The sequence below is a fragment of the Phalacrocorax carbo genome, chromosome 3 (assembly GCF_963921805.1).
Source record: "Phalacrocorax carbo chromosome 3, bPhaCar2.1, whole genome shotgun sequence".
Classification (NCBI taxonomy): Eukaryota; Metazoa; Chordata; class Aves; order Suliformes; family Phalacrocoracidae; genus Phalacrocorax; species Phalacrocorax carbo.
In genome coordinates this window covers 52,087,121-52,111,140 of record NC_087515.1, presented here as the reverse complement: position 1 = coordinate 52,111,140, position 24,020 = coordinate 52,087,121, and the positions used below count along the sequence as shown (strand labels likewise).

Sequence of the window (24,020 nt, the reverse complement as noted above, 5' to 3'; positions counted from 1 at the left end):
GTATAACTATGCATAAGAAAGCCGGAGATAAACCCCTGTGATTTTGGGATAGTTCAATAATAAAAGTGCTTCCTACAAAACTCTCCACTACACTTGGAGGGGTGGTGGTAGTTGTGTGTGTGAACAAAAAAAATAATCTTTTTCACAGACTGATGCAAGATGCGATTGATGCTATATGAGAAAAGTACTTACAGTTCAATTTCTTTATAAATATGTGGAGGCAGTGTACAGTGCATGAGGTTTTGCCACTCTTCTGCTGTACAAACACTGTGGTAGGATAGTTTTTCCATTGTTACACGGTAAATACACTCTGAATGGCGAATTCTGTGGTACATCTGAAAAAGGGAAGTAATTGATTAATGTGAAATTTTAATAAAGGAAAAAACATTCCTTTATTCAAGCGCTTATTCTTAAAATACAAATCTGCAAAAACAGTGCTTTTGGCTGCTCAACTTCACATATTAGAAAAGCAACAGATTATTCAAAATTCAGTACTTCTGGAAAACTGGGCATTCTATCACATCATTCTGCATCTACTCACTCAGGTAAACATCTAAGGCTTGGCTGATTTTTCATTATGTCTGAGGTCTCCCAAGAAAAAGAATCAAAGTTCAGATCTCAGACCCTTAAAATATGCTAACAGAAGGAAAACTGGTAACAGAGCACAATTCACAGTTTGTGCCACTGCATGAATTCGGCTAGTAATTGGTACAAATAACTGCTACCTATACACAGTAAGAAGTACATGAGAAGTTTATCATACTTAGGTTACTACGCAATAATAGTGAAAAATAAGTGCAGTTAATTACTGAGAGGTTCAGACAGCTATTGCAGGCATGGCACGGTTTGTAAACAAGTAAGAACACAACAATTTTGTTAGTAAAGATAATCTTCTGGAGTGGTATGGCCTGGATGGGAACATTCACCATCTAAAAAGCGTGAACTCACACACAATTGAGTGATTGCACAGTCCCAAGCTTTACAGAACGGTAGGGGTTGGAAGGGACCTCTGGAGACCATCTTGTCCAACCCCCCTGCTTGAGCAGGGACACCTACAGCAGGGGGCACGGGAACGCGGCCAGGCGGCTTTTGAATGTCTCCAGTGAAGGAGACTCACACCCTCCCTGCGCAGCCTGTGCCACTGCTCTGGCACCCTCACAGGAAAGAAGTTTTTTTCTCATGTTGAGCTGGTTCATTTCTATGCAGGCCCTTCTACTTGCCTTGAGTCATGTGGAACAAGTTTAAGTAATTGTTAGGCTACTTTGCTGCCCCAGTATACCGACAGCATGATGTTGGTAAAATGGCTTAATGTAAATCACCAGGCTTAACAGGCATTGCATTGTATCTTACCTCCCATGAATATGACTCATTAATTCTGCATTGCATTTCTATTGCATTTTTGCGTGTTTTTACTTATATAGTAATGATCATTAAATTATTTACGCTTCCTAAAGGAATAGTAATTTTTGTGACAATAAAGGATTTGAAAACAAAAATAGCTATCTACTCTTATCTAGAAGCACAGATAATTATGATTATATAGCACATCCTATAAATGTATAACTTGATACCTTTGAATACTAAGCATCTAGAATTGACAGAATACATAACATCTCCATCCCCCAGTTAAATTTGTAAAACATGTGATCTGAATTTATGAAAGTAAATAAGAATCATACTTTCTAATGGGAAAAAGAAGACAGACAGATATCATTCACACTTCAGAGCTTGAGCTCTCAGTTTAGCTACATGAAATTGATGGATCCAGAGAACAATTATTTCAGAAAGCGTCAAATGAATCCCTATCATCCTCTTCAAATACAATTAGTCAGCAAAGAATTCAATGATTCCTTCTTCCTCATTAATGAACAAAACAGACTTATGAATCACTTGAATAATCTGGAACATCAAAATCTTTAAGTAGGATTCTAAGTCTTCCCATTATAACCAACAGTTTATAAAACTGTAAATAAAACTTACATTAGCACAGTGTAAGGCTAAAGCACAAAAGACTGCAAACATTTTAAAGTTGTTCTCATCAGTTTTAGAGAAGGCACTTCCACTTATTTTGTTCACCATCTGCACAACACCTATTACACTTCCTCGGCTTACAATAGGCATGCACAGGATATTTCTGGTTGTGTAGCCTGTGTAGAGGTCTACTTCTCTGGAGAGCCAGAAAAGAGAAAGGAAAAAGAGAAAAGAGTTAATAATATTAATTAATATCTATTTCTTGATTCTCAGAAATGTTGAAGTACAATATACTAAATCGTTTTAAAGTAGATGTAATTAGTACCTGCAAGAAGTTCACCTCCAAAGCTGCCAAATATTTCCATCTACTGTGTCGTATTTAGAAAGAACTTTTTAATACTTTAATCTCCATTTGCAAGATAAAGAATTAATACTTCCTCAAATGTATAGTCAGCTTATTCATAAAATTAAAGAATACATTCAGGTACACAGGCATGCTATTTCTTAGTGAACTTTTTTTCCTCCTCTGAAACTAACCAGACTGCAGGGAGGCTAATAAAGAAAATCAGCAACAATCTACCTAACTGGGCAGAGTTCCGTAACATTGAAATAACTAGATCTTTCTCCATTATATTTATATTTGATAAAAAATATACTTTTTATTTGTATCTAAAAAATATCTCTGGTGGCTAAAGCATTTAAATAGGTGTCTATAGGTTGTCTCCTCACCAGAGGATCACAGCTCCGTGAATGTATCCTAATATGAAATTTAAGTAGTAAATTTAAGTAAAAAGTTTGCTGAGCTATTTTCCCTTCTTACGAATAACATCCTACCTGTTAAAGCGTGGATCTGCATAGGCATCAGGGATGTTAAGGACTTCTCCTGTTCTTGCCACTTGACCAGCTATTCCTTTTTCTATAGAAAATCTGCAGAAAATAAAATTGTGTATTAGCTACAATATGAGCCACCTGGAAAAACGTTTTTCCAGTGGAGTCTGTCTTGGGCACGGTAATGGATATTTGTTCCCAACCAGCGTCATTTTGATGCTTTTAGGAGAAAAGTCTCACAAAACAACAACTAGTAATAAATAAGAAAATAAAAAAAGCACATACTAATAAATACTTTCTGAAAACATTTTTAAGAACTACATAGTTTAAAACAAAAGATGCCATAATATGACCATTTTAGTGACAAAATTTCATAGCCTTCAATAACCCTGTGGGTTATGCCTAATAAGCATGACATTTGTACAAAACCTGAGACTTGTGTTTACCTTTATAAGCTATTATTTTTATCATTGGTTTCACATATTCATTGTTTCTTTAGACAGATCGTAGGCAATACGGAGCTCGTTTCTTCAGGGGGGCAGGTGGATTTGGCAAAATAAACTTTGGGAAAAGACCAGAGGAAATTTCAAAGCTAAACATAATATGCATTTGCCATGTACACCTCAGAATAGCTAGCTTGTTTCATCTCAGGGTGTGCAGACAATGCCATGGTACTAACTGCATCCCTTAATCACCACAAGAAAGTTAAACGCAACAAATATATTCCGGAGTTGAATCAGAAAAATATAGAAGTCTGTCTTGCAATGAAATAATTTTCAATTCTATGACATAAACCAGTTATGACATACAAATACAAAATAATTTGTGGAGGAAAAATAAACAGAAAGAATCATATGTGGAACACTTCCATATCTAAATGCACCCGGGTAATATCCTGTCCCCGCTGAAGTTAGTGACAAAGTTAACAGGATTTCACCCTGCACACCTGATTTTAAGTTAGTTTCTTCTGTTGCTTCTTACAATACGCACACCACACCAACTTAAGGCTCCTTCCTGATGACTGCCTGACTCAGTGTCATTTTCTTACAGATATTTATGTTTTATTACTCCTTCAGTATACAGCACCCGTGAAATGGCTCACACCCTTGCACTCAGAGTCAACATTTCAATAATTTTCATACAGAAAAGGCAGAAAGATATAAGCAAGACCATTATCAAGAAGGAGTAAGAAAGCATATGTTAAAGCAGTCCACCTTCTACATTTTAAACAACCTCCTTGCTTGTCAGTATGTAAATTGCATGAATTTTGACTCCTTCCACTCTCACTCACACAGTGTAGTAAGTGGGAGTAAGTTTGCCTAAAGGAGACTAAGTGAAGACATGAATCACATCTCATATTTGCCCAGAACTTTAGAAGTATAAGCAGGAAATGAAAAAAATTCTGAGAAAATCTACGCTGAGTATTTTAACAAAATTTTAGTGCAGGCTATTTAGTCATACGCTTCTTTCTTTTTAAGAAGCTGCAGGTTTAAAACCTGTGTGTCTTTGAAAATCTCGATCTGTATCTATTAAGGATTCAGAATTTTTGAAAAGTGAATATTATATTTACTTCATTAAAAAATGTGCATATGTGTAAAAATTGCGTACCTGTGACATGGAGCAGAAATACACATCAGTTTTAGGCAGAGAATCATATGTATTCATTACAAGCCAGTATACATTTTCAAATTCACCACTTTAAGCATATTTGAGAGTCACAATTATTTAGAAGTTTGAAAATACTCTAAATTCACATAAGAAAAAGCAAAACTAAATTACTGGACTTGGAATCTTCAAAACCAATGACCAGCCCATATTAGATTCTACACATGCCTAATCCATCTGTAAGTATAAATTGTGATTTCCTTGCTTTGGATGTGCTTGAATCGCACAAATTTCAATTCCTCTTGGGAACCCTTTTGGGAAAAAAAGTCCCATATTGGCAGACTATGGATTAGGTGCACCTTTACCTGCACCTTTACCTACCTCAGAACACCTCTGTTTTTTTCCCAACATGATTTCCAAAAGGACCGCCTCCGGAAGACGGCATTTCCAGGAGTGACGTTATAGCTTCAGAGACGTTGTTTCGATGGCACTGCAATGTCATTCCCAGAAGTACTACCTTCTGGAGGCGGGTCCTGGTGGGAATGATATCACAGTATGACAAGTATTGTCAGGGTACCTGCAGATAGGCACAGAGACTGGGTAATAAAATGCCTGCACGTCCGTAGTTATAATGAAACTGCATTCTTCTGCTAGCTACTCTTACCTTATTTCTTTGGTCTTCTTGAAGACAGGTTTCCCATCATTTTCTTCTCCAATATCAAAAAGGTCTGAATACAGCTCCTTATTTTTGTGGTCAACCTGGAAGAGTGCACACCTATCTGCATTCACCAGGTTTTTTGCATATATCTATAGACAAAAAACAAAACTAGAGTTAATGCTCATGAGTTAGACAATCTTCAGTCATTTATTTGATAAAAACATAAGTTCCTAGAAGATAAAAGTTTTGAGAAATTATCCAGGAGGAGTATCCGCCTTCACAGCAACCTTTCAGGATACAATTAAAAATGAAAGTGTGTCTTTTATTCAGTATTTTTTTGTAAATTAGTGCTATTTTCTCTGAGAAATGCAGGAGTATCTGCAGAGGCTTGAATGTTCACTGAAATTAAAAAAACTTTCCTATTACACTGCTTTTCAAGTACAATGAATGTTTTTCAAAATGGTACTATGCTTACATATTATTCACCTTTACTTGATTTTAAGTAGATAGCATATCAAGACCTAAGAACATTTTCGCTTTTAGTCTTTATCTTCAATGCAAATATATTGGTATTTAATATCCATTAAAGAAAGACATGACAGAGAGGCTAGTGCTTGTTTCTAAAAAAGCTAAATGTGCCTGTAATACATAACAATGACCAAATAGGAAAGATTAGAAGTGTCATTATGGATTGCCCTATGGAGCAGTATCGGAAATGGCTGCGGCCTCCTGAGGCTAGGGACAGTTCTTGCACAAAAGCTGAGACTTCAGAGTCCTACATGAACTAACCAAAGCCCACAGAGTACCATCCATAGTCAAGAAAGTACCACAGTACAGCAACAGACCTGTACATACTTTGAACCAGCTAGTTTTATCTTAGCAAAACTAACTGCCAGCCAGCAGTGATTGTCAGAACAGAATCTTGTCCTGGGAGCACAGCAGCTCTTCACTGAAATGTTTCTCAGACACATGATGGACTTTCTGAGAACAAGAGGAAAGAGCGAATGAAGTCAAACGAGGACCACCGTGTTATCTTAAGATGCTGTACAGTCGGGTTCAAGAACCTGCTCTGTCCAATTCAGATAGGTCTCCTATGTTTCTTATCTGCTCAGGAAGTATAGTAACTGTATGGTAAAGCATGATCTGAGGTGGATTTCGCTCAACTTTTTAAAAATGTATTTAATAGCTATCTAATTATTTGGCCACAGAAGAGGCTGACTACATCGTGGTGGCATGTCTTAAGAATTCTCAAGACTTTCATATGAATGAACTAACTCCTCCCCCCCCCTTGTCTTTCAAAACTAAAAACAAAACCCTAAAATATTTAATTTCATATTAATGCAAATAGGCAAATGTTAGACCTTGGCAGAAAAAACCTATGAGTCAAATCATTAGTTGGGAGACTCTAATCCCGTATCACATGAGCTGTGTAATGGGATCTACAGAGAAACCATCTAGACCAACTCTACAAAACTCCTGTACTGACAGAATCGGTGGCTGGAAAGATTCTATTGCTTTCTACTCCGTTTGCCCCATCAGAGCAGTAGAAAGCCAGGAGACTGCAAGCTAAGAGGTAACTTTTGTGAAATATTTTCCACTTAGAGCATTAAGAAGTTTAAAGATCTTGAGCACTCACACAATTTATTCCTTTGCTCAAAACAGAGTGAATATAAACTCTGCCAAAAAGGACAAGGGGTCCAGTAAATTCTTCTCTACACCTGTTCAGAAACCGTATCTGATTTCTTTATAAAATCAACAGCAGTGTTGATTTTGTACAATTATTTTTGTGTTCTAATGCATATGACTCAAGAACTTACCTCGGTCATGACTCATGTTTTTAAAAAAGAACTGAACACTACTAATTGAGAGAAAAAGTTAATGGGATGAGAAAGTCTTACTTCTCTAAAGCCCTAGCTTAAATCCTGGCCAGTGGCTGAAGGGGAATATCAGTACAAAAGGTATGCTTTGCATTGTCAGTAGGGAGGCCAGGGACCACCTTTTGGGTAGGTTGCTCGTAACTACCCAAGCATATTGGTAAGAAAATTTGCAAGGCAACTTGAACTTCTGCTTCTCCTCCTTGCGTCTATATTCAAGAACACCCTTTTACCACTAACTTCACTGAGGGATTTTAATGGAAATAAAAATGAAAAGAATGCTAAAATGCCTGTGCTTTTTTCTTTATTATTACAAGATCAAATCATACTTTAAGTGCAATCACCAAAGGGTGAAGTAGTGAGGTGAAATTGAGTTGCACTCTTTTCGTACTGTGAGACACAGAATAAGCCACATGACAATAAAAATCACACTCCCATAAAATGGCAATAAATGTGCAAATATTTAATTCAATTAATTGGCCCAAGAAACAGCCAACTGCTACAGCTTACAAAGGAAGTTGAGTATGAAACATCTATGCAGGTTAAAATGCAGAATCACAATGCAGCCAAGTGTTGGAAAAGAAGACGAAACTGTAAGCGTATTTTACTGCCAATTTTGTTTTCCACCAGACCTCTATTCATAGGGAAGAACAGGGAAGAATATCAATATTTGTTCCCAATGCCATATGTTATGTTACACCCGTTCTTTTAAATGTTAAGCTATTTTTAAGCAGTTCATCTAAATTGGAAAACTCAGTGTTCAAAAATGTGTCCTATGTGCAGAATTCTTGACTGTGTACTAACTAGAATAAGACAAACACTGCAGAATATTTTCCATTACTAATTCAAGTTTCTAAATAAAACCACTTTAATATTGTTTGCATTCTAAGTTTGTTGTCTTTGAATAGTCTAGCTAAGAATAACACTGAAGATTGGAGCAAGTACTGGAGTACTGTTAGAGAGTAATTTTTTGAATATATAAATTGAAACAATAGTTTCACAAACCTGATGAAGATTTACATTCAGGAAAAAGAACTGCAGTATGCAATGAATGTGCTAAACCTAAAAAGCATAATTCATATATCAAACACTCAAAATGTGATACAAACAACCAGTCCATACACATTTGCAAGCACTATTCAGGAAATAATTCTGAATTCAAAACTGATTCAGAAAATTATGTTTCTGAACTGTACTTTAATTCATTGATTAGTTATTTCAATGGACTTGGCTTTAGTGGTTTTTATAAAACACTGACTGACTGTCACACTATTTATGGGTTTAAATATTTCTGCAAAGCAAAACAGATGTCAAGTCTTGCACACCTCATTCAGCAACTGGAACAAATATTTTAGGAGTAATGTTTGACCTCTAGTCCTTCCTGCAGACAATAACTTCTTCAGGAGCGTTTTGCAGCATGTAGTAAATTGAATTAGGAAAACAGAATCAATACAACGAGCTGAAATAAAACCAGAAGCCTTTCTGTTGAAATTTTCAAACCTTCTCTAAAACACAATAGTAAATATCTAGTTCAGAGACAGTCACATTTCATTACTTATGAAAGCTGTGAAACGAAGTAGTTGTGACAAGGAAAAGAATCAAGCTGATTTTCACCACCTTCGTGCATATAGAGATGTTAATACTGTTCGTATTACGTGTCTGTTATAAACAGTGCATATACTTTAATGATGTAATGTCCTACTTCAAGGAAATGAGAATGGAGGACTTTAATAACTAAGACTAATAAACTTAGAAGTGAAAAAGACAACTTACCATTATATGTTCAAGTAGAGAATCTATTGCAACTATATTATCAAAATATGTTCTGCAGAGAAAGAGAAGTCAGTAAATATTGGCATGTAGTCAAACACTCCTCAAATGGCTGTCATGGGCCCTGGTTTCACAACCACTTAACAATGGATCCTGAATAGGTGAGGACAGACCTCTGCACCTTGAAAATCACTGTCTGGCTTGCTTTAGCACAAGGGAATTGAGAAATGGTCTTAGCTCTGTTCCTTTAAGCCATTATTCTACAGTGACAGGATTGTAGAATATTCTCTATAATATGTAGAGTTTTCTCTGTAGAAAAGGAAAAGACTGCCAAACATTGCTTATCATGGATTGAATAGGCCCCTGCTGAGCAACACCAAGAATGTATCAAAAAGCTTTGGCACCCTTTACACACTGAAAATTTTAAAAGAAAAAGTAAAAAGGAAAAGGAAAGCAATCCAAAAGGTTAAAAAAATTTCTTCCATTGATGATGTATGTTATTATCTACGTGATTTCAAAATATCTCACTAGGTTTACGCATAGAGGACTATGTACTGAGAACTAACAAAAACTATGTAATGTAGCTAAATCCATATCATATTATCCAACCCTTAAAACTATTTAAAAGGCAACAATTTGTAAAACTCTTAAGGAGCCTTCTCTATCAACCCAGGTGTAGCATGTTGATGTTGCAGAAAATGACTGATCTAGTGACTTAAAAAAAAAAAGGGTATCTCAGTTTCACAGCAAAGTGGTAACTGTCCAAGGACAGTCAAGAACATTGAAAGATAAAGGTCAAACTTATTAGTAAAAGAAGCCTAAATCGTCCACATGCCAAGTCTTAATAACCCTTGGATTACAATGTTCCCAGCAGACAGAAAGACATTGTCCCATGGCCTTGAACATATATACAGCTCAGTTCTGTTTGGGTCTAGTGGAAAGGAAAGATACATAATACACTAGTCTTACATTGTCAGGGACATGAAGAGGTAGAGCACTGCATACTATGCCCTTTCTAAAATGATACACAACATGTCCCAGTAACATTGCGTGCAAACAATTTCCTCACTGAATAGGAAACTCTTTCCATAAAATAAAAGGTACAGACCATTTCTAAGAGGAAACTAATTATTTTCTTGCTAGTGCAAGTCTTTACCTACATTAAGTTCATTACGTTGTTACTAAATGATATCGCAATTTTGTGGCTCAAAACATAGGGTTTCTTTTTTGTTAAAACTAAACAATTCTAGCAATTGATAATGCTGTATGAGAGGGGTTTTTTTTTGACAGGCTAGAAGGGGTCTTGGACAGGCTGGAAGGGGTCCAGAGAAGGGCCACCAAGATGATCAGAGGACTGGGAAGCCTGCCGTATGAAGACAGGCTGGGACAACTGGGTTTGCTCAGCCTTGAGAAAAGGAGGCTCAGAGGGGATCTCATCCCCATGTACCAGTACTTAAGGGGTAGCTACAAAGAAGATGGAGACTCCCTTTTTACATGGAGTCACATGGAGAGGACAAGGGGGAATGGACACAAGTTGCTCTTGGGGAGATTCCGATTGGACGCCAGAGGGAAATTTTTCACAGTGAGGACAGTCACCCATTGGAATAATCTCCCCAGGGAAGTGGTTGACTCGGCCACGTTGGACACTTTCAAGAGTCGTCTGGACAGGGTGCTGGGCCATCTTGTCTAGACTGTGGTCTTCCTGGAAAGGTTGGACTAGATGATCCCTGAGGTCCCTTCCAACCTGTGATTCTGTTTGTATATTCTTATAAATACATATTAAATATTTCCAGTGTTTGTTGTAATTTTTATCTTAAAAATTTAGAATAATTACAAAGTTCTTTAAAACAATCTCAGTACTATGTACCTAGAGTAAATTGCCAGCCCATAAATTTGGGTAGATTAATCCAGAGTTCTCTGGTAAATCTGTACTAGCTCAGTACAGATGTTGGCAACATAAAAGCACTCTGGAAAGGAACATAATGGTGCAAAACACTGCAGGAAGTGGGTAGCTCTGGCAAGGGAATGATGAGAGTGCCCTTTAGGAGACACACTCTGAACCTAAGCTGAAATTCAAAAGACGGTCATCCCTGAGGGAAAAAGCTAGGAAAAACATCTGGATACAACCAGTTTGCCCTCCTTGCAAGGGATAGACTCATCCCTGCAGTGTATCACTCCCCATTCCAGCCGGATCAACTCAGCTGCTTGCATTCCTGAGCAACGGCAGAGGAATCTTGGATGTCCTCTAATCTCACCAGTTTGAGAATTGTTCATCAAGACATACAGAAGTGTTTGTAACAGCAAAAATCCAACACATCTCATTTTCCACAGTGTCATCAGTCCTTTGTGATGCACTTAGAAATCCTTCAACCAATTAGTCTGATAAAACACTGTTAAGCACCCCAGACTGCGATTTACCAAAAGTACAACTCTGGTTTGTGGTTTAATTTATTGACTATCTCTGCTATATAAAGATGCTAATAGCAGCAACAATGAAAAAGGGATGAAGGAAGAACAAATCACCAAAGACACTAAACCAACTTGGCAATTCTAAGCCCAAGCTTTCATACTCTTACTGTGTTTTCAATTTGATCTTGTGTTTATTGTGACATGAAATTAAAAGAAAACATACTACATGCAGTTACAGTCTTTGAAAATGAAAACAAAGTCTACAGAAAATGCAGGGGAAGAACAATTGTGTGGCAGCACTGATTCTTCAAGTATATATCCCTGAGGTGCGTATACTTAAGCATGTGTGTGTCTGTATACCCGCATGTCAAATAAAGAGGGAGGGAAGCGGAAGCAAGCTAAGTAGTTTTTCATAAAGGCCTTTCAAACCTTCTAAAATTGGACATGAAAGGAGACAGCAGGCCTATTTGGAACTTCTCAAAAGAGGGCCATGTTTAACTCTGACAGAAGAGGGGAAAAAAGGCAAAAAAAACAATGCAAAAGACCACAAGAGTAAACAAATTCTGTAAGCTATAATTGGATGTTACATTTTCACCTGCACCACCACAAAAAAAAAAGTTTAACAGGTATCCACCACTGCCACCCATATCATTTGCTGACATTGTTCCTGTGCTGCAGTTTGCCCACCCTCCAAGGCGTGCCTTCACACACCTGCTTGTGAGCTACAGTGTAAAACATAGGTAGATTGGAAAAGCCATGTTAGAAAAGCTCATCAAAATAAATTGATGAGATTACAGTGCAAATCACACTTACTTTGATACATCAAGCAAGAAGTCATTCAGTTCAGTCTGCTTGGCAAGGCCCCGGCACACCTGGAAGCACAAATCATGTTATCATTTGCTCCAGAAGAACACTAAAGTCAGAGGGAAACTGAATTCATGCAGTCTTCTCATTTAATATGTATGAAAAAAATTTCCACTACTAGTATATACATATGTTACAGCACTGTATAAAATTAAAAGCTGGTTTTGTGTGCTGGGCTTCAATCTTAGCTATTTAGTTGCTGAGTTAAAACTGTCAAATGCAAGCAACATCTTTCTTAAGACTCTCTGAAAGATGCTGGTGGTTACACTTGTTCGTGCTGCCTCATAGGCTGCCACTGAATGTGGTGATGGAATCAACACCGCCTATCCAGACCCTCAGCTCTTCTGAGAACGTTGAATATTCTGTTTGCTTTCTTTCTTACCATATTTTTACCACTTTTTTCCAGGTTGCAAAGTAGCACGTAGACACAACTGAGGACTGGCATCAAGCAAGTTTAAGTAAGCTAAGTAGCAGATGATACATCCTCAACTTTGGGAGAAACCAGCATGAATATGAACACAAAAAATAGTATGCATACTATTTTAGAAGCAGATAAAGCAAAGCTTTAAACTGTATTTTTACTTCACCTAACTGCATCTAAAATGCAACTGTACACCTGTATGTTACTAGAGCAAGCACCGAGATCAAAAAAAGAAAAGAAGCCTCTACTGTCTGTACCTTTTACACAATAAAATACCACTCAGAATGAGTAATATCTTTCATCTGTGAAATGCAGATATAAATAAATATGTAAAATATGACAAACTACATCCACAAGCCTTACATTAGCATATAATTAGGTGACTAGGTACAACTTCTGGATATACATACCTCCCTAGAGCCCAGCTGTGAGTCTGGTAGGTACCGCCCAACACCAGTTCAAAACCCTTGCATTCTTCTCATGCAAAAACTTGGGAAGGGCAAGCCTTCTGCTTAGCAGAAGGAAGAGAAATGAAAACTAAACTTTCCATAGTTTGTTTTGTTAATTGTGAAAGACTTCCCAATTGAAGAGGAGTCCTGTTACAAGGTGAAGATACAACTGCATGCAATTGCAATTCTACTGGCGTACAATAGTCTATGCCAGCTAACTCTGCCTAAATGTGCCAGGGTGAATGACCACCCCAAACAAAGTCATGACTTCCAGCACCAAGGTGGCAAATACTAGTCTAGAAAAGAAAAGCAGGAAGCTTTGTGCAAGTCTTCTTCCAAGTGTATGAAAGACACCTTGAAAAAAACCCAAATGTCATGAACTTCCTCCTGTGAGTTGACAGAAGAACCTATTTCAGCATCTTCTGTGAGTTGATGGAATATGTTTAGTTTCAGTGTCACCATATTCTATTAGCTGAAGTAACAAAACCTATTAGCAAAGCTGCTGGGGTTTGCTAGAGCAGCCTGCACCGTGTGGAGCTTCATTAGGCACCTGACTAAGGACAGCATGAACCATCCTTAGTGGGAGTAGGTACAGGTCCATGAAGCAGCTAGCAAGGATGGCTTAAAGTAGGCTTAGCCAGCAACACCTAATAATCTCAAGCTGAATACCACAGCAGGAGGAAAGCAACCAGCTGGCCTAGCAGTTGCCTTTTCAAGGGGAAAAAAAAAAGCAAGGTTGTTATAATTCTGCTTTAATGATTATTTATCTACTTTGTTAAAGTTTCTTTTCCCTTCAGAAAAAATACTGTTTGTTAAGTTATTTGATCCATGGTTGCAAGTGAGAAAAACCAGCAAAAATGAACACCAAAAATGTTAGCATATTTTTCCCAGGTTCAGGGAAGGGGCTTGAACCAATGCTTTAGTAGTGTCCACCACTTAAATTTGATCATAATCCACGTTCCTACTAACCAAGTTCTGGCAGATCAGTTACACAATATAAAAATGAAAAACTACCCACACTTACTTGTACTTGATGTATTGCTACTGAAGCCCATGCAAGATTTGCTGTTGCAACCTGAAACAAAAGAGAAGAAACTAACTCTGAAGAAACCTTGAAAACCGCATGAGTTACGTGCTCATTTTCTCTACCAAGTTACTACGTAAATTGACTGAGCTGTTTTAGACAGGCAGGCAGTAACAATTTGTGGGAAGACAGTTATGTTGTGAAAGTCTCGGTATACCAGCATGAGTTTCAATTTTAGTAAGGTACATTCAGTCACAAGAGAACAATCCTCATTTTTTCTATCAAAAGAATGCTTACCAATACTCTCCAGAAGCAGTATTGGGAACCCATCAGTTCAGAAATACAACATCAAAACAAACATCCCATAAGCCAAGGGCTTTAAAAATTACATTATGTACACTGTTGAAAAGTGTCTGCCATAGAAAGAAAATATCCCAAAACAACTTTCTGGGGCTGTATCTCCTCAGCCACAGCTACTCCCAGCTGCAAATCGGCACTGTTTCTTTCGCTACCATTTTGGTGGCAGAAGAACCAGACCTGATCCCTCAGCTCAAGACTAGTGTTTTAAGTATGACAGTTTCCAGGCAACATTTCAAACAAATGTCATGAAAACTGCAGTTAACTAAGATGTGCTACCACGTATAATCTCCTGTCCTTGAAACACAGGAGCTTTATAGGAACACGGAGGACAGAAGTACAAGAGGTCTGCTGCTGCATACCCTCCTAAGGTACTTCTTTAAATTTTATTTTTTTAAACAGAACACATTGTACACACTTTATAAAAACTGCTAATTGTATCCAAAGGCTTTCTGAAACCTGAAAATGAAAAGAATGCTTTAGAACACTCAGAAAGTGACCTTAAAATACTTTTAATTTACTAATAAAATACTTTTATTTAGCAGCCAGTCTTTTCCAAGTAGAACATTCATGAACTTCAATTACAGAAGGTATTTCATATAACATAAAAGATTCGTATTTGCACAGAATAATGCATGTCTGAGACCTATCTGAATTGTAGACTGATTAATGCAATAGGATAATTTAAAAAAATAAATACATTGTGTGTAAGCAGCAGAATTAATGAAGCCTGGTTTTGTATCAACGATTGGTCTTTGTTCTGTAAGCAGGGACATTGGTACCACCATACTAATCCAGCACCCTGCCATGACCCCTACTTACTGGTGAAAAAATACCAGATGTGACACTGACTGCCCAACTAATATACATGTATGAGCATCACATGTATGCGAGGCTACTTAGGTTACTGATAAACAGAATACACAATTGAGAAATATTACTGGTTTTTCCTTTCTTGGGAGGGCTAGTTTTCATATCTCTTCTCTGCACATTTTCTGCTCCTTTCACAGGAATAATTCCTGTTCAGTACAGCTGAACTGCTCCATGGTGCATCTCGTACCACTCAACAGACCAGGATAGAACTTACCCCATTTTGTCCTAACCTCTGTGTTAAGGTTCCCTTCCATGGGGAAGGGTACAGAGAGAAATGAATGGTACATTCGTCTTAATGAAAGAGCCACCTTAATGTGTAGATGGGACATAACAAGGATCTTCACCCAGACATGACAGCTAAGATGCACTTCTAACACCTTTAATACAGCATTAGCCTTTGAGACTTCTGCTCCATTTTTACTTATTTGTACTTGACTAACAACTCGTAATTTTGGATTGACAAATGGACATGTATGGACAATGTAGCTACACAGGCCTCATATAAAGTAAGCCATGCAGTGCAGAGAACAGTCATGGAAAGGGGAAGTTAGTTATGAATGGGAATATCTGATGGGGAAGCATCATAAGGGAAAAAAAAAAAAAGGCAGAAGAGAGGTTTATGAACAGCACCCAGATTAGCAGGTCATCCAGGTACCAGCACATCTACACAGAGTTTCTAAGGACATCTAGGTCAGAAGGCAAAGGACAGTCAGCAAATCTTGACGACTCACAGAGATGGGACAGGCTAGAGAGACAAAAGATGTCAGCTACTAAATGCTAAAAAAAAGGCTGACTCAAAACCAGAACATGGTCATCAACCTAGGAAGAAACCAGGAGACATAAGGACTCAACAGCCGGCAATCCCTGTCCTCCCATTGCAAGGCATCCTGGAGAGACTACCTCAATATGTGCACCTCTGTGTGCAACTCTTGGAAATACCACCTGGACACACACGTCTTGGTGCCTGAGAATGTGTGGAGGTAAGTCTGTGAATGCAAATACATTAAATCTCTTTTGCTTCACTTTTGTTTTGAAATAAAATCACTTTCCCCTCCTGTGAGATGTAGCATTGAGACTTGCTATAGTGTTGCTACAACACTGCAACATTATGTTTTACCATAAGGCTTATTCACTTGAGAAGCCACACCAAAAAGTTAACAAATAAGAAAAAAAACCCCAAACTTTCCATACTGTAACATAAAGCTTTCCAGTAAAGTTAAAATTGAGGTGCAGGATAACTCAGCAGTGTCCTTTTTTACATTAAGTTATTTCATTTTTTGACATTTGATTTATACTTATGTTTCATTCACCTGCTCTGCATTAACTTCTCTAACAGCTCTGTATTAAGTTTATAATCAATAAAGAAATCTTTAAATCTTGAACCTGTTTTTCCACAAAAGAACACAAGGTAAAATTCTTGATGTGTCCCTGTACTTGTATATTTTACCTCCTGTGACTGAAAATACAAATCAGTACCTATTTTTTTTTCAATAATGAACATTCGATGAGAACAAAAATCAAGTATGACAAATGCAGAAGACACATGAGAAGAGTGAGAGAAGAAAGTTGGGTGAGGCTGAAGTGCTGACCATTGTGGGGAAGTGGAGCAAGGCTGGGCATGAGCTCACCTCCTGGTGACTAAGGTGGAAGGCTTCTTTGCCCCAGTGACGGTAAAGCTCCAGGATACCAATCAGATCACCAATTGCAGTGACAATTGGCAAACACAGAACAGATTGGATACGAGTCCCTGATTCCAGTCCAGTACCTTTGGGAAATCGCTCATCCTAGAAAATGTAAACATAATCTGATAAAACGTAAATATCATAACATTAACATGAAAGATATACTGACATTTTCCTCCCTCTCCTGGCTGATTAAATCTGCAGAAAAATGATAAAATTCACTAAAACTCATATCTCAGCATAATTTACACACAGTATTAAAATATCTACTAAAAAATTGCAATAAAAAAGTCTTGGCATTAATATACACATACAAATAACCTTGTTGATATAAAGTCAGAATGAGCTGCAGCTTTGGATTTGTTTTTATAATATATTTTCTCTAATCTCACCGGCAGCAAAACCAGCAATTCGTTGCTTATGCCAGTCCAGATTAAGTAAACACCCAAACAAATAACACCACCCCACCACTACTTTCCCCCACCAAAAAATCCTCAAAGAATTTGTAATCATGAAGCGGACTGCTCAGATTTGAGTGTTACCAAGCAGACAGCAGTGTTTGTAAGAGAAGAAAAATAGAAATCTGAGGCTAAGGCTTTAGGTTAAACAGTTACAATCCTCAACCAACTCCTAAGGACAAAAATGTGTTCCCAAAAATTATGCATTAGAGTAAGAAACTTTCTCCTTCCCTTACTTATGCATCCTGAAAAAAATGATACAGAAGTTACAGGAACAAATGTTAAAATACTTCTACCAGCTGCTATAGAAAGCCCAAATTAATAACTTCTAATCTACATAGGGAATGTCCAAGGCTTTATAGCTTCACTTCACCATATAGGAAAACTCACAGAGACTTGCGAAACCACCTGGATGTCACAGATAGTAAGGCAGTAACCAGCTGATGTGAGCTAGACTCACTTCGTTGCACATCAATCCTTCAGTACTGTATTCATACCAAATGTTCCCTGCAGGCTGTGCCTTGGCAAGACAGACATTCCTTCAAGGCTGATCAAAATCTCTCCTTTCTCAAAGAAAACAGCAAGTAATCTCTACCTTAATTACTAAGATGACAATCAATCTGAAGGCTAGGAACAAATGACAGACAAAAGAGAGTGGGAAGCACTTTGCAACATGAGCCTCCTGCTTTCACTTTATAATACTGTCTTCCCCTCCAAAAAAAGGGCTGGCAAGTCTATCTGCAAGTGCTTCTCACTGTTGAGAAGCTTCTAAGATCACATGAAGACAAACGGTGTCACCAAAATTAATCTCCCTGTTCAGTCAATAATCCACTAATCCTGTAAACCAACAAAAAAGTTCAAAGCTCCTCCCCACTCCACCCTGACTTTATTACAAATGCAAAATCAAAACATGCAACCCTTGTATACAAGGATATCACGATATTAATTGGAAATTACTAGTAACAATTTAAGCCCTATATGTGACTGAAAAAAACTTAATAACATATAAAATCTTTACAGTCCAGGGTGCATAGAAAGCACTGACTGTTACTACAGTGAAAGTGGCTTCTGCCTTTTATTATTTGTGGTTCTCACAAAATACCGTTGAAGTGTACTCACATTAGGCATTTGGTATTTTGTTTATAACCCAGGTTTGCCCAATAAATGTAATATATTTTTAACAAATATTTTAAAATATAGAGATAGCAATGTCCAATTTTGGCCACAGTATCCAAAGATTGTTATTCTGGACAGAACTCAAAAGGATAAAAAACACTGAAGAGAGAACAGAACTTAAACCTCCTTGGTGTTCTCATAACCAGCTGATCGTGAAGTGTTCTCATAAAGTAGTTTAAATACCAGTTTCATAGAATTGCATAGATGCAATTGAGAGGATGAATTTTTTTAAAAGATCAGAAAGGGCAGACATACAGAGTGCCACGAATTATCAGAATATCACCTTAGGATTTTCTGAATCCTTTTATGGACACAGGCCTGAATTTTGACACCAGTTACATTAGTGTGCCTTTCATGTAGGTCTACTGATATTACAAGTGTTCTAGCCTTACATTAGTGCAAGCAGAGATCAAAATCCGGTCTAACAACAAGAATTCTGATTGACGTTCTTGTCAGTGTGAGCCCTGCATTATGATTAAATCTAACCTTGACTATATGGAAGTCTTCTTGTTTGAGATTAGCACACTAAGTATTTCAAGACCAGGAGGACAGGATTTTTGACTGAGAGTTTTTTTCCTCTCCAAGTGACTATGGTACCATTAGTTCCCTTACCTGACAACCAAAAAAAAATGTTGAAAGACAAAAAAAGAATCTTTAAACTCAAAAATAAAAGAGATATTCTGAAATTATTCCATCAAGCTAATCCAAACTCAAATTTATTTTCTTGGTAGCAAGACAGATGTAAATTCTGTGATTATACATTCAGCTCAATAAACATTTCAGCATCAAAATATTCATTCTAAGAACGTCCTGTAATTATCTCATTAAGAAGAGAAAGCTTTTTACCCCCAGAATATCTTCTACTAACAACGTTTTTCTGGATCTGGCTACATAAGCAGATACTGTAGTTCCATGTGCAATGGGCCCTGCAGGAATGAGCCGTGGTTGTCCTTCTTTAGCTCCTGGTGGTGTAAATACACACAGACTCTAGTTAGAAGGAAAAAAAAAAAAAGAGAGAGAGAAAAAAAAACGCAATTAGAAAGCATGGTTACTTTTACAGAGTTACTCTGCTACCCATGTACTGTAAAGGATTGAATAAAGTAGATAATGTAGAGAAACACAGCCTTTGGCAATGGTAAGTAGTTGGATAAGCCCTTCTTAACTGTTTTGAAATATTAGGAAATCCCACTCCAAAGTCCCATTCAGACAGTGGATAACTCTTCTGCCGAAGTCAGTCATCACTTATGTCAGGGTTGGATTGCATTTGCCTTGAACACTCCATAAAGATTCACAGAGGAAAATATTACCTTGTAAGAGAAAGATTTTTTTTTTCTAGGACACCCTCACTCATTTATTTCAATAAAAATTACTCAAAAAGTAGACATAATCTTTTAATTTCTCATTTATCTCATCCCAAGTAAAGGTAATTTCAAAATTATCCTAACACTGTATTTCCTGAAATCCAAGTGACTTCATTCATTCCCTCTACTAGAAGAAACATCTATCTTACTTGCTGCCCCCCTAAAACTGCCTCATTTGATGAAGTCAGGTATGACAACAGTCACACCACGAAACTCATCCAGAAATATCTGATAAATATTCTACAACACAATATTAAACAAGTGAACACCACCAGAATGAATGGGATTGTAAATATTTTTTTACAAAAAGAAAATTAAACACACATATAAAGCTCAAACCTGCAAACCCTTCTGTACACCAAACACTCTTCAAATCTAAAATTTCTTTCATTTTTGGATTAAAATAAACTTGATGGAACAGTAGAGTGCTGGAAAACAATGTCCCTCTCATAGTCTCTTTAAAACTTTCCTTTATTTTTCCCCTCAGATAACCTGCAAAGTAGCAGTCTCTTAGTGACAACTGATTTTGAAGTCACAAAATCACAAAAAAAACCCCAAACCAAAACCCTAATGCAATCAGCAGGAACAGCTATTTTACAAGCAAAAAGTTTCATCTTCTGTTTAACTTTTCTACCTTCATCTCATTACATCTATCAGTTTAAGTGTCTCCTAACACCACGGAATCCCAGACAGCCTCAAAACTTTAAAGCATTTATCACTGTCACACGCTATTCAGCACAGCCGATCTATTACCCTTTAAACACAAAGGGAATTTAGGCACATGAAGAATAAATTACATGGCAAAATTTACACAAAGTGTTAGAATGGCAGGGATCAAATCTATGTTTCAAAGGCTTCATCTTAAGTGTCCTAACCTCTTGAGCGATCCCTCCTTATACATTCTTAATATTGACACAACTAACGCATCACCTCAGAGACCCGCCTTGTACTGGCAAGTTGTGTTTTCTAATTTACTATAACTAACAGTCCAAATTGTTTCAGTGATAAATTTGTTAGACCAGGAGTATATCTAGAGCGCTCCTGCAGTACATAACTCTACTACTAAATAGCTATATGATTTTAAATTATGAACTTAAAGCATATGAACTAAGATGAAACACTTTAAGCAAAGATCCTTGCTAGCAGAATAGAATTTTTAAATTTTTTTTTTACATTTACGTATATAATACCACAGATAGATGATAGTGCCACCACACAATGTATTACTAACACTCTTTGTAAGAATGGCTGCATGTTTTGCCACTCTTTTGTACTGATTATTTTTACTATCAGACTTTGTTTTCATTAGTGCTGCTACAAGGGTCAATCATCCAAGATTCTACAGCATCAACGGTTACGATAATTAATATTAATTACATCTAATCTGTCTCCTACGTTTATCATTCACAAAGGTTTCTGTAACAGTAGGCAAAAGCAGATGCATGGGTAGCTCAGAATGCAGCATTGCCTTGAAAGACTAAACAAAGAACTTCTAATTTGCTCAAATAAGATTTCAGCTTAGGCTCAGTAGTAAGCATGGACCTTCACGCTGGAGTTGTTATGATTTAAATATCATGCTATTATATGCATAAAAAAATATATATGCAGAAAAAAAAACCAACAGAGAATCTAAGACATCTATGGGCCTGATTCATTAAAGAAATTAAGTGAAATCTAGACACTATGAAACCAATAGCATTTTTCTTATTTTGCTCTCCTAGACCTGTGAGGTCAGTATCACTATAGCACCTGAGTACCTCACAATCTCTAACTATACCTTATTACAACTTCCCTGTAATTTGGATGGTGACACTATCTTCTTTTTATAGATGGAAATTACGATAAAAATTTTGTATTAATACAGTTATTTTAGCTGAGGCTCCAATTACCAATTATTTGGGTATGAACTTCACAGCTCACCACATAGCCTACAGAATGTCTTGCACTATGGCTTAGAGCTAGAGCTAGAGTGAGCCAAATGCACCATAAGACAAAGAAAACTCAGGTGTGAAAGGAAGGAGACAGATTTCAGAGATGGATAGTTACCAATCTGGGATCTGTGAGACTGGGTAAATTACTAAACAGGGGCTATTTTCTTGTACAGAATATTAAATGTACAATTTGCAAGTGAAAATTCAGCATCTACTGTCAGCTGTAGAAAATGAAGTGATGATACGAGGTGCATCCTCTTGTAATTGTCATTTCTTTATTCTACAAACATGCAAGGTACATTATAAAACATGCTTAAAAACTCCGAGAAGAACACACTGAAATGTTCAGAAACTAAGGAGATGCAATATAATGCACTATATATAGGTACTCCTGCAGCAATGAAGGTATCTTAGCTATAATGGACTAACAGCTTTTTGGAAGGAGAAAGTTGGACTTTACGCTGAGGGGAAAACAAATGATCAAAGAAAAGTACAGAATTCATAGCCAAAACAAGAATGAAGTGTACCCAAGAAGAATCAGGAGTTAGTGAGTTCAAAAGATAAAAAACACTCAAAAGTCTGACAAAACCAGTAACTGAGTATTTGTCTTGCTCTTAAGCAGAAAGTCAGGTAGTCTCAAAAAGTTCAGCAAGACAAGGAAGAGAGTTTTCTATCCAGTTATTCATTTGCCAATATTGTGATATAAGTGTGAATTAAACTACCTTAAAAGAGAAGATAGAGCTGCCACATAGTATTTTAGCACTGACAAGTCATTTCAGCATATTTATTTCATATGTCTCCTGCAGCTGGAAGGAAAGATACTTCTTCCATGGAGCAGCTCTACTGAACATGCATGGTACTTACACCACTCTGATGTCTTGCATTATGGTACAAGTGCAGGAGATCTTGATTTTTTCTGTTTATTCTAATCCCAAACCTCAACTTTATTCTTCAAACCCATTTACACTCACAGCTTCTTTAAAGAGTGGTTTTTAGCAGTGAAAGACACTGGACAAGTCAGAATGTTTATTTTCCATACAAATTATGAGCATGTGCTACAAAAAAAAGCAGCACAAACAAAACCCAAACAACAAAACCCATTAAATCAGTATATTAAATCTGCCAGAACAAGCCTGCTCAATTTACCAGAATAAAAAGCACCATTTATTCTTAATTTCTTATAATTTAATAAAATAAAGATACGTGTAATTCCTAAATGAAAACTTAGTTTCACAGTTACTTGCCTTCGTAAGCTTCGGTTTTATGTTTTTACATGCACTAAAATAGAATGAAAAAGAACATTTTACATAACAGATCCAAGAAAAGCACCCCATGGTCTGATAAAAGTGCATTATTCTAATAAAACTGAAGAAATTACAGTTCACAATTCATTTAAATCAGTGTTCTGATACTTTGTTTTTTTTAATCAAAGAAGCTAATAAAAGGTTTAGGATATAAAGGGCATAGAAATACTGAAATACATATCTTCACAAATATTTGACCTGCTACACTATATGCTTTAGGAAAAAGATTTACTATTTAAAAAGTACTTTTATAGTAGGAACAGTAACACTATATTCTGTTCAATACTGAAAAGGTGATTCATATTGCAGAGTATTGCAAAATGTAGGAGATGAAACACAATGTTTGAAGTCTGAAATACGTAGTCCAAGTAGTGGAATGAGTCAAATTAAATGAACAGGACACTGTAGACCAAAGTTGATCTCTCCAAAGTTTAACACTTTTATCACACCATTCTTCTTACTTTTTCTTAAGACATATTCAGTTCTTTATGCCAAGATAGCATGTGCAACGCTTAGCTAAGTCACTGTGCTATTTAAATTACGTGTGTAAAATGCGGTTTTCCACACTGGCCTCCTGAGTCATGCCCATAACTAAATATGAAACAACACACACACCCTCCTCTTCTCAGAAACATCTTCTCAAAACAATATACAAAGATAAAGGACATAACCAAGTGGCCACTTTCACCAGAAAACAAAGAACTCTCTTTTTCCACACATATATATTTTTCTCCAGAGAAGGCCTTCACTGGACCTTCAATGCCTAAAAAACTGTGTTGACACCAGGAAGGGTTCCTAGCAACAGTTGCTTTTGCTAGCAGTCTTTCATGTGTCCTTGTCTAAGTATCGGTTTGGCTGGTAAACACCTCCGCTGCTCTGAAATACTGCTGTGGGTAGGTAGCCCTATATTGGAAAAAGCTTGTCGATATAATTTTATTTCCAGTGCTAGAGTTTTGCAGAAGCAATTCCATTCTGCTTCTTACAGGAAACTGCAAACCCCACTGC

At 37.0% G+C, this 24,020-nt stretch overlaps 1 protein-coding gene across 2 annotated transcripts in view; it reads right to left on the bottom strand.

Annotated features, from left to right (window-relative positions):
* Window positions 1-24,020, bottom strand: part of PDE10A (phosphodiesterase 10A) — a 199,098-nt gene that overhangs the window by 31,364 nt on the left and 143,714 nt on the right. For both annotated transcript variants that reach the window (XM_064446931.1, XM_064446930.1), the window contains 9 exons: window positions 19,266-19,406; window positions 16,732-16,887; window positions 13,874-13,924; window positions 11,929-11,987; window positions 8,710-8,761; window positions 5,069-5,211; window positions 2,806-2,898; window positions 1,981-2,167; window positions 193-335 (listed from right to left, as the gene is read on the bottom strand). In XM_064446931.1, coding sequence (XP_064303001.1) covers window positions 193-335; window positions 1,981-2,167; window positions 2,806-2,898; window positions 5,069-5,211; window positions 8,710-8,761; window positions 11,929-11,987; window positions 13,874-13,924; window positions 16,732-16,887; window positions 19,266-19,406 — 1,025 coding nt within the window. The remainder of the gene's footprint in view (window positions 1-192; window positions 336-1,980; window positions 2,168-2,805; window positions 2,899-5,068; window positions 5,212-8,709; window positions 8,762-11,928; window positions 11,988-13,873; window positions 13,925-16,731; window positions 16,888-19,265; window positions 19,407-24,020) is intronic.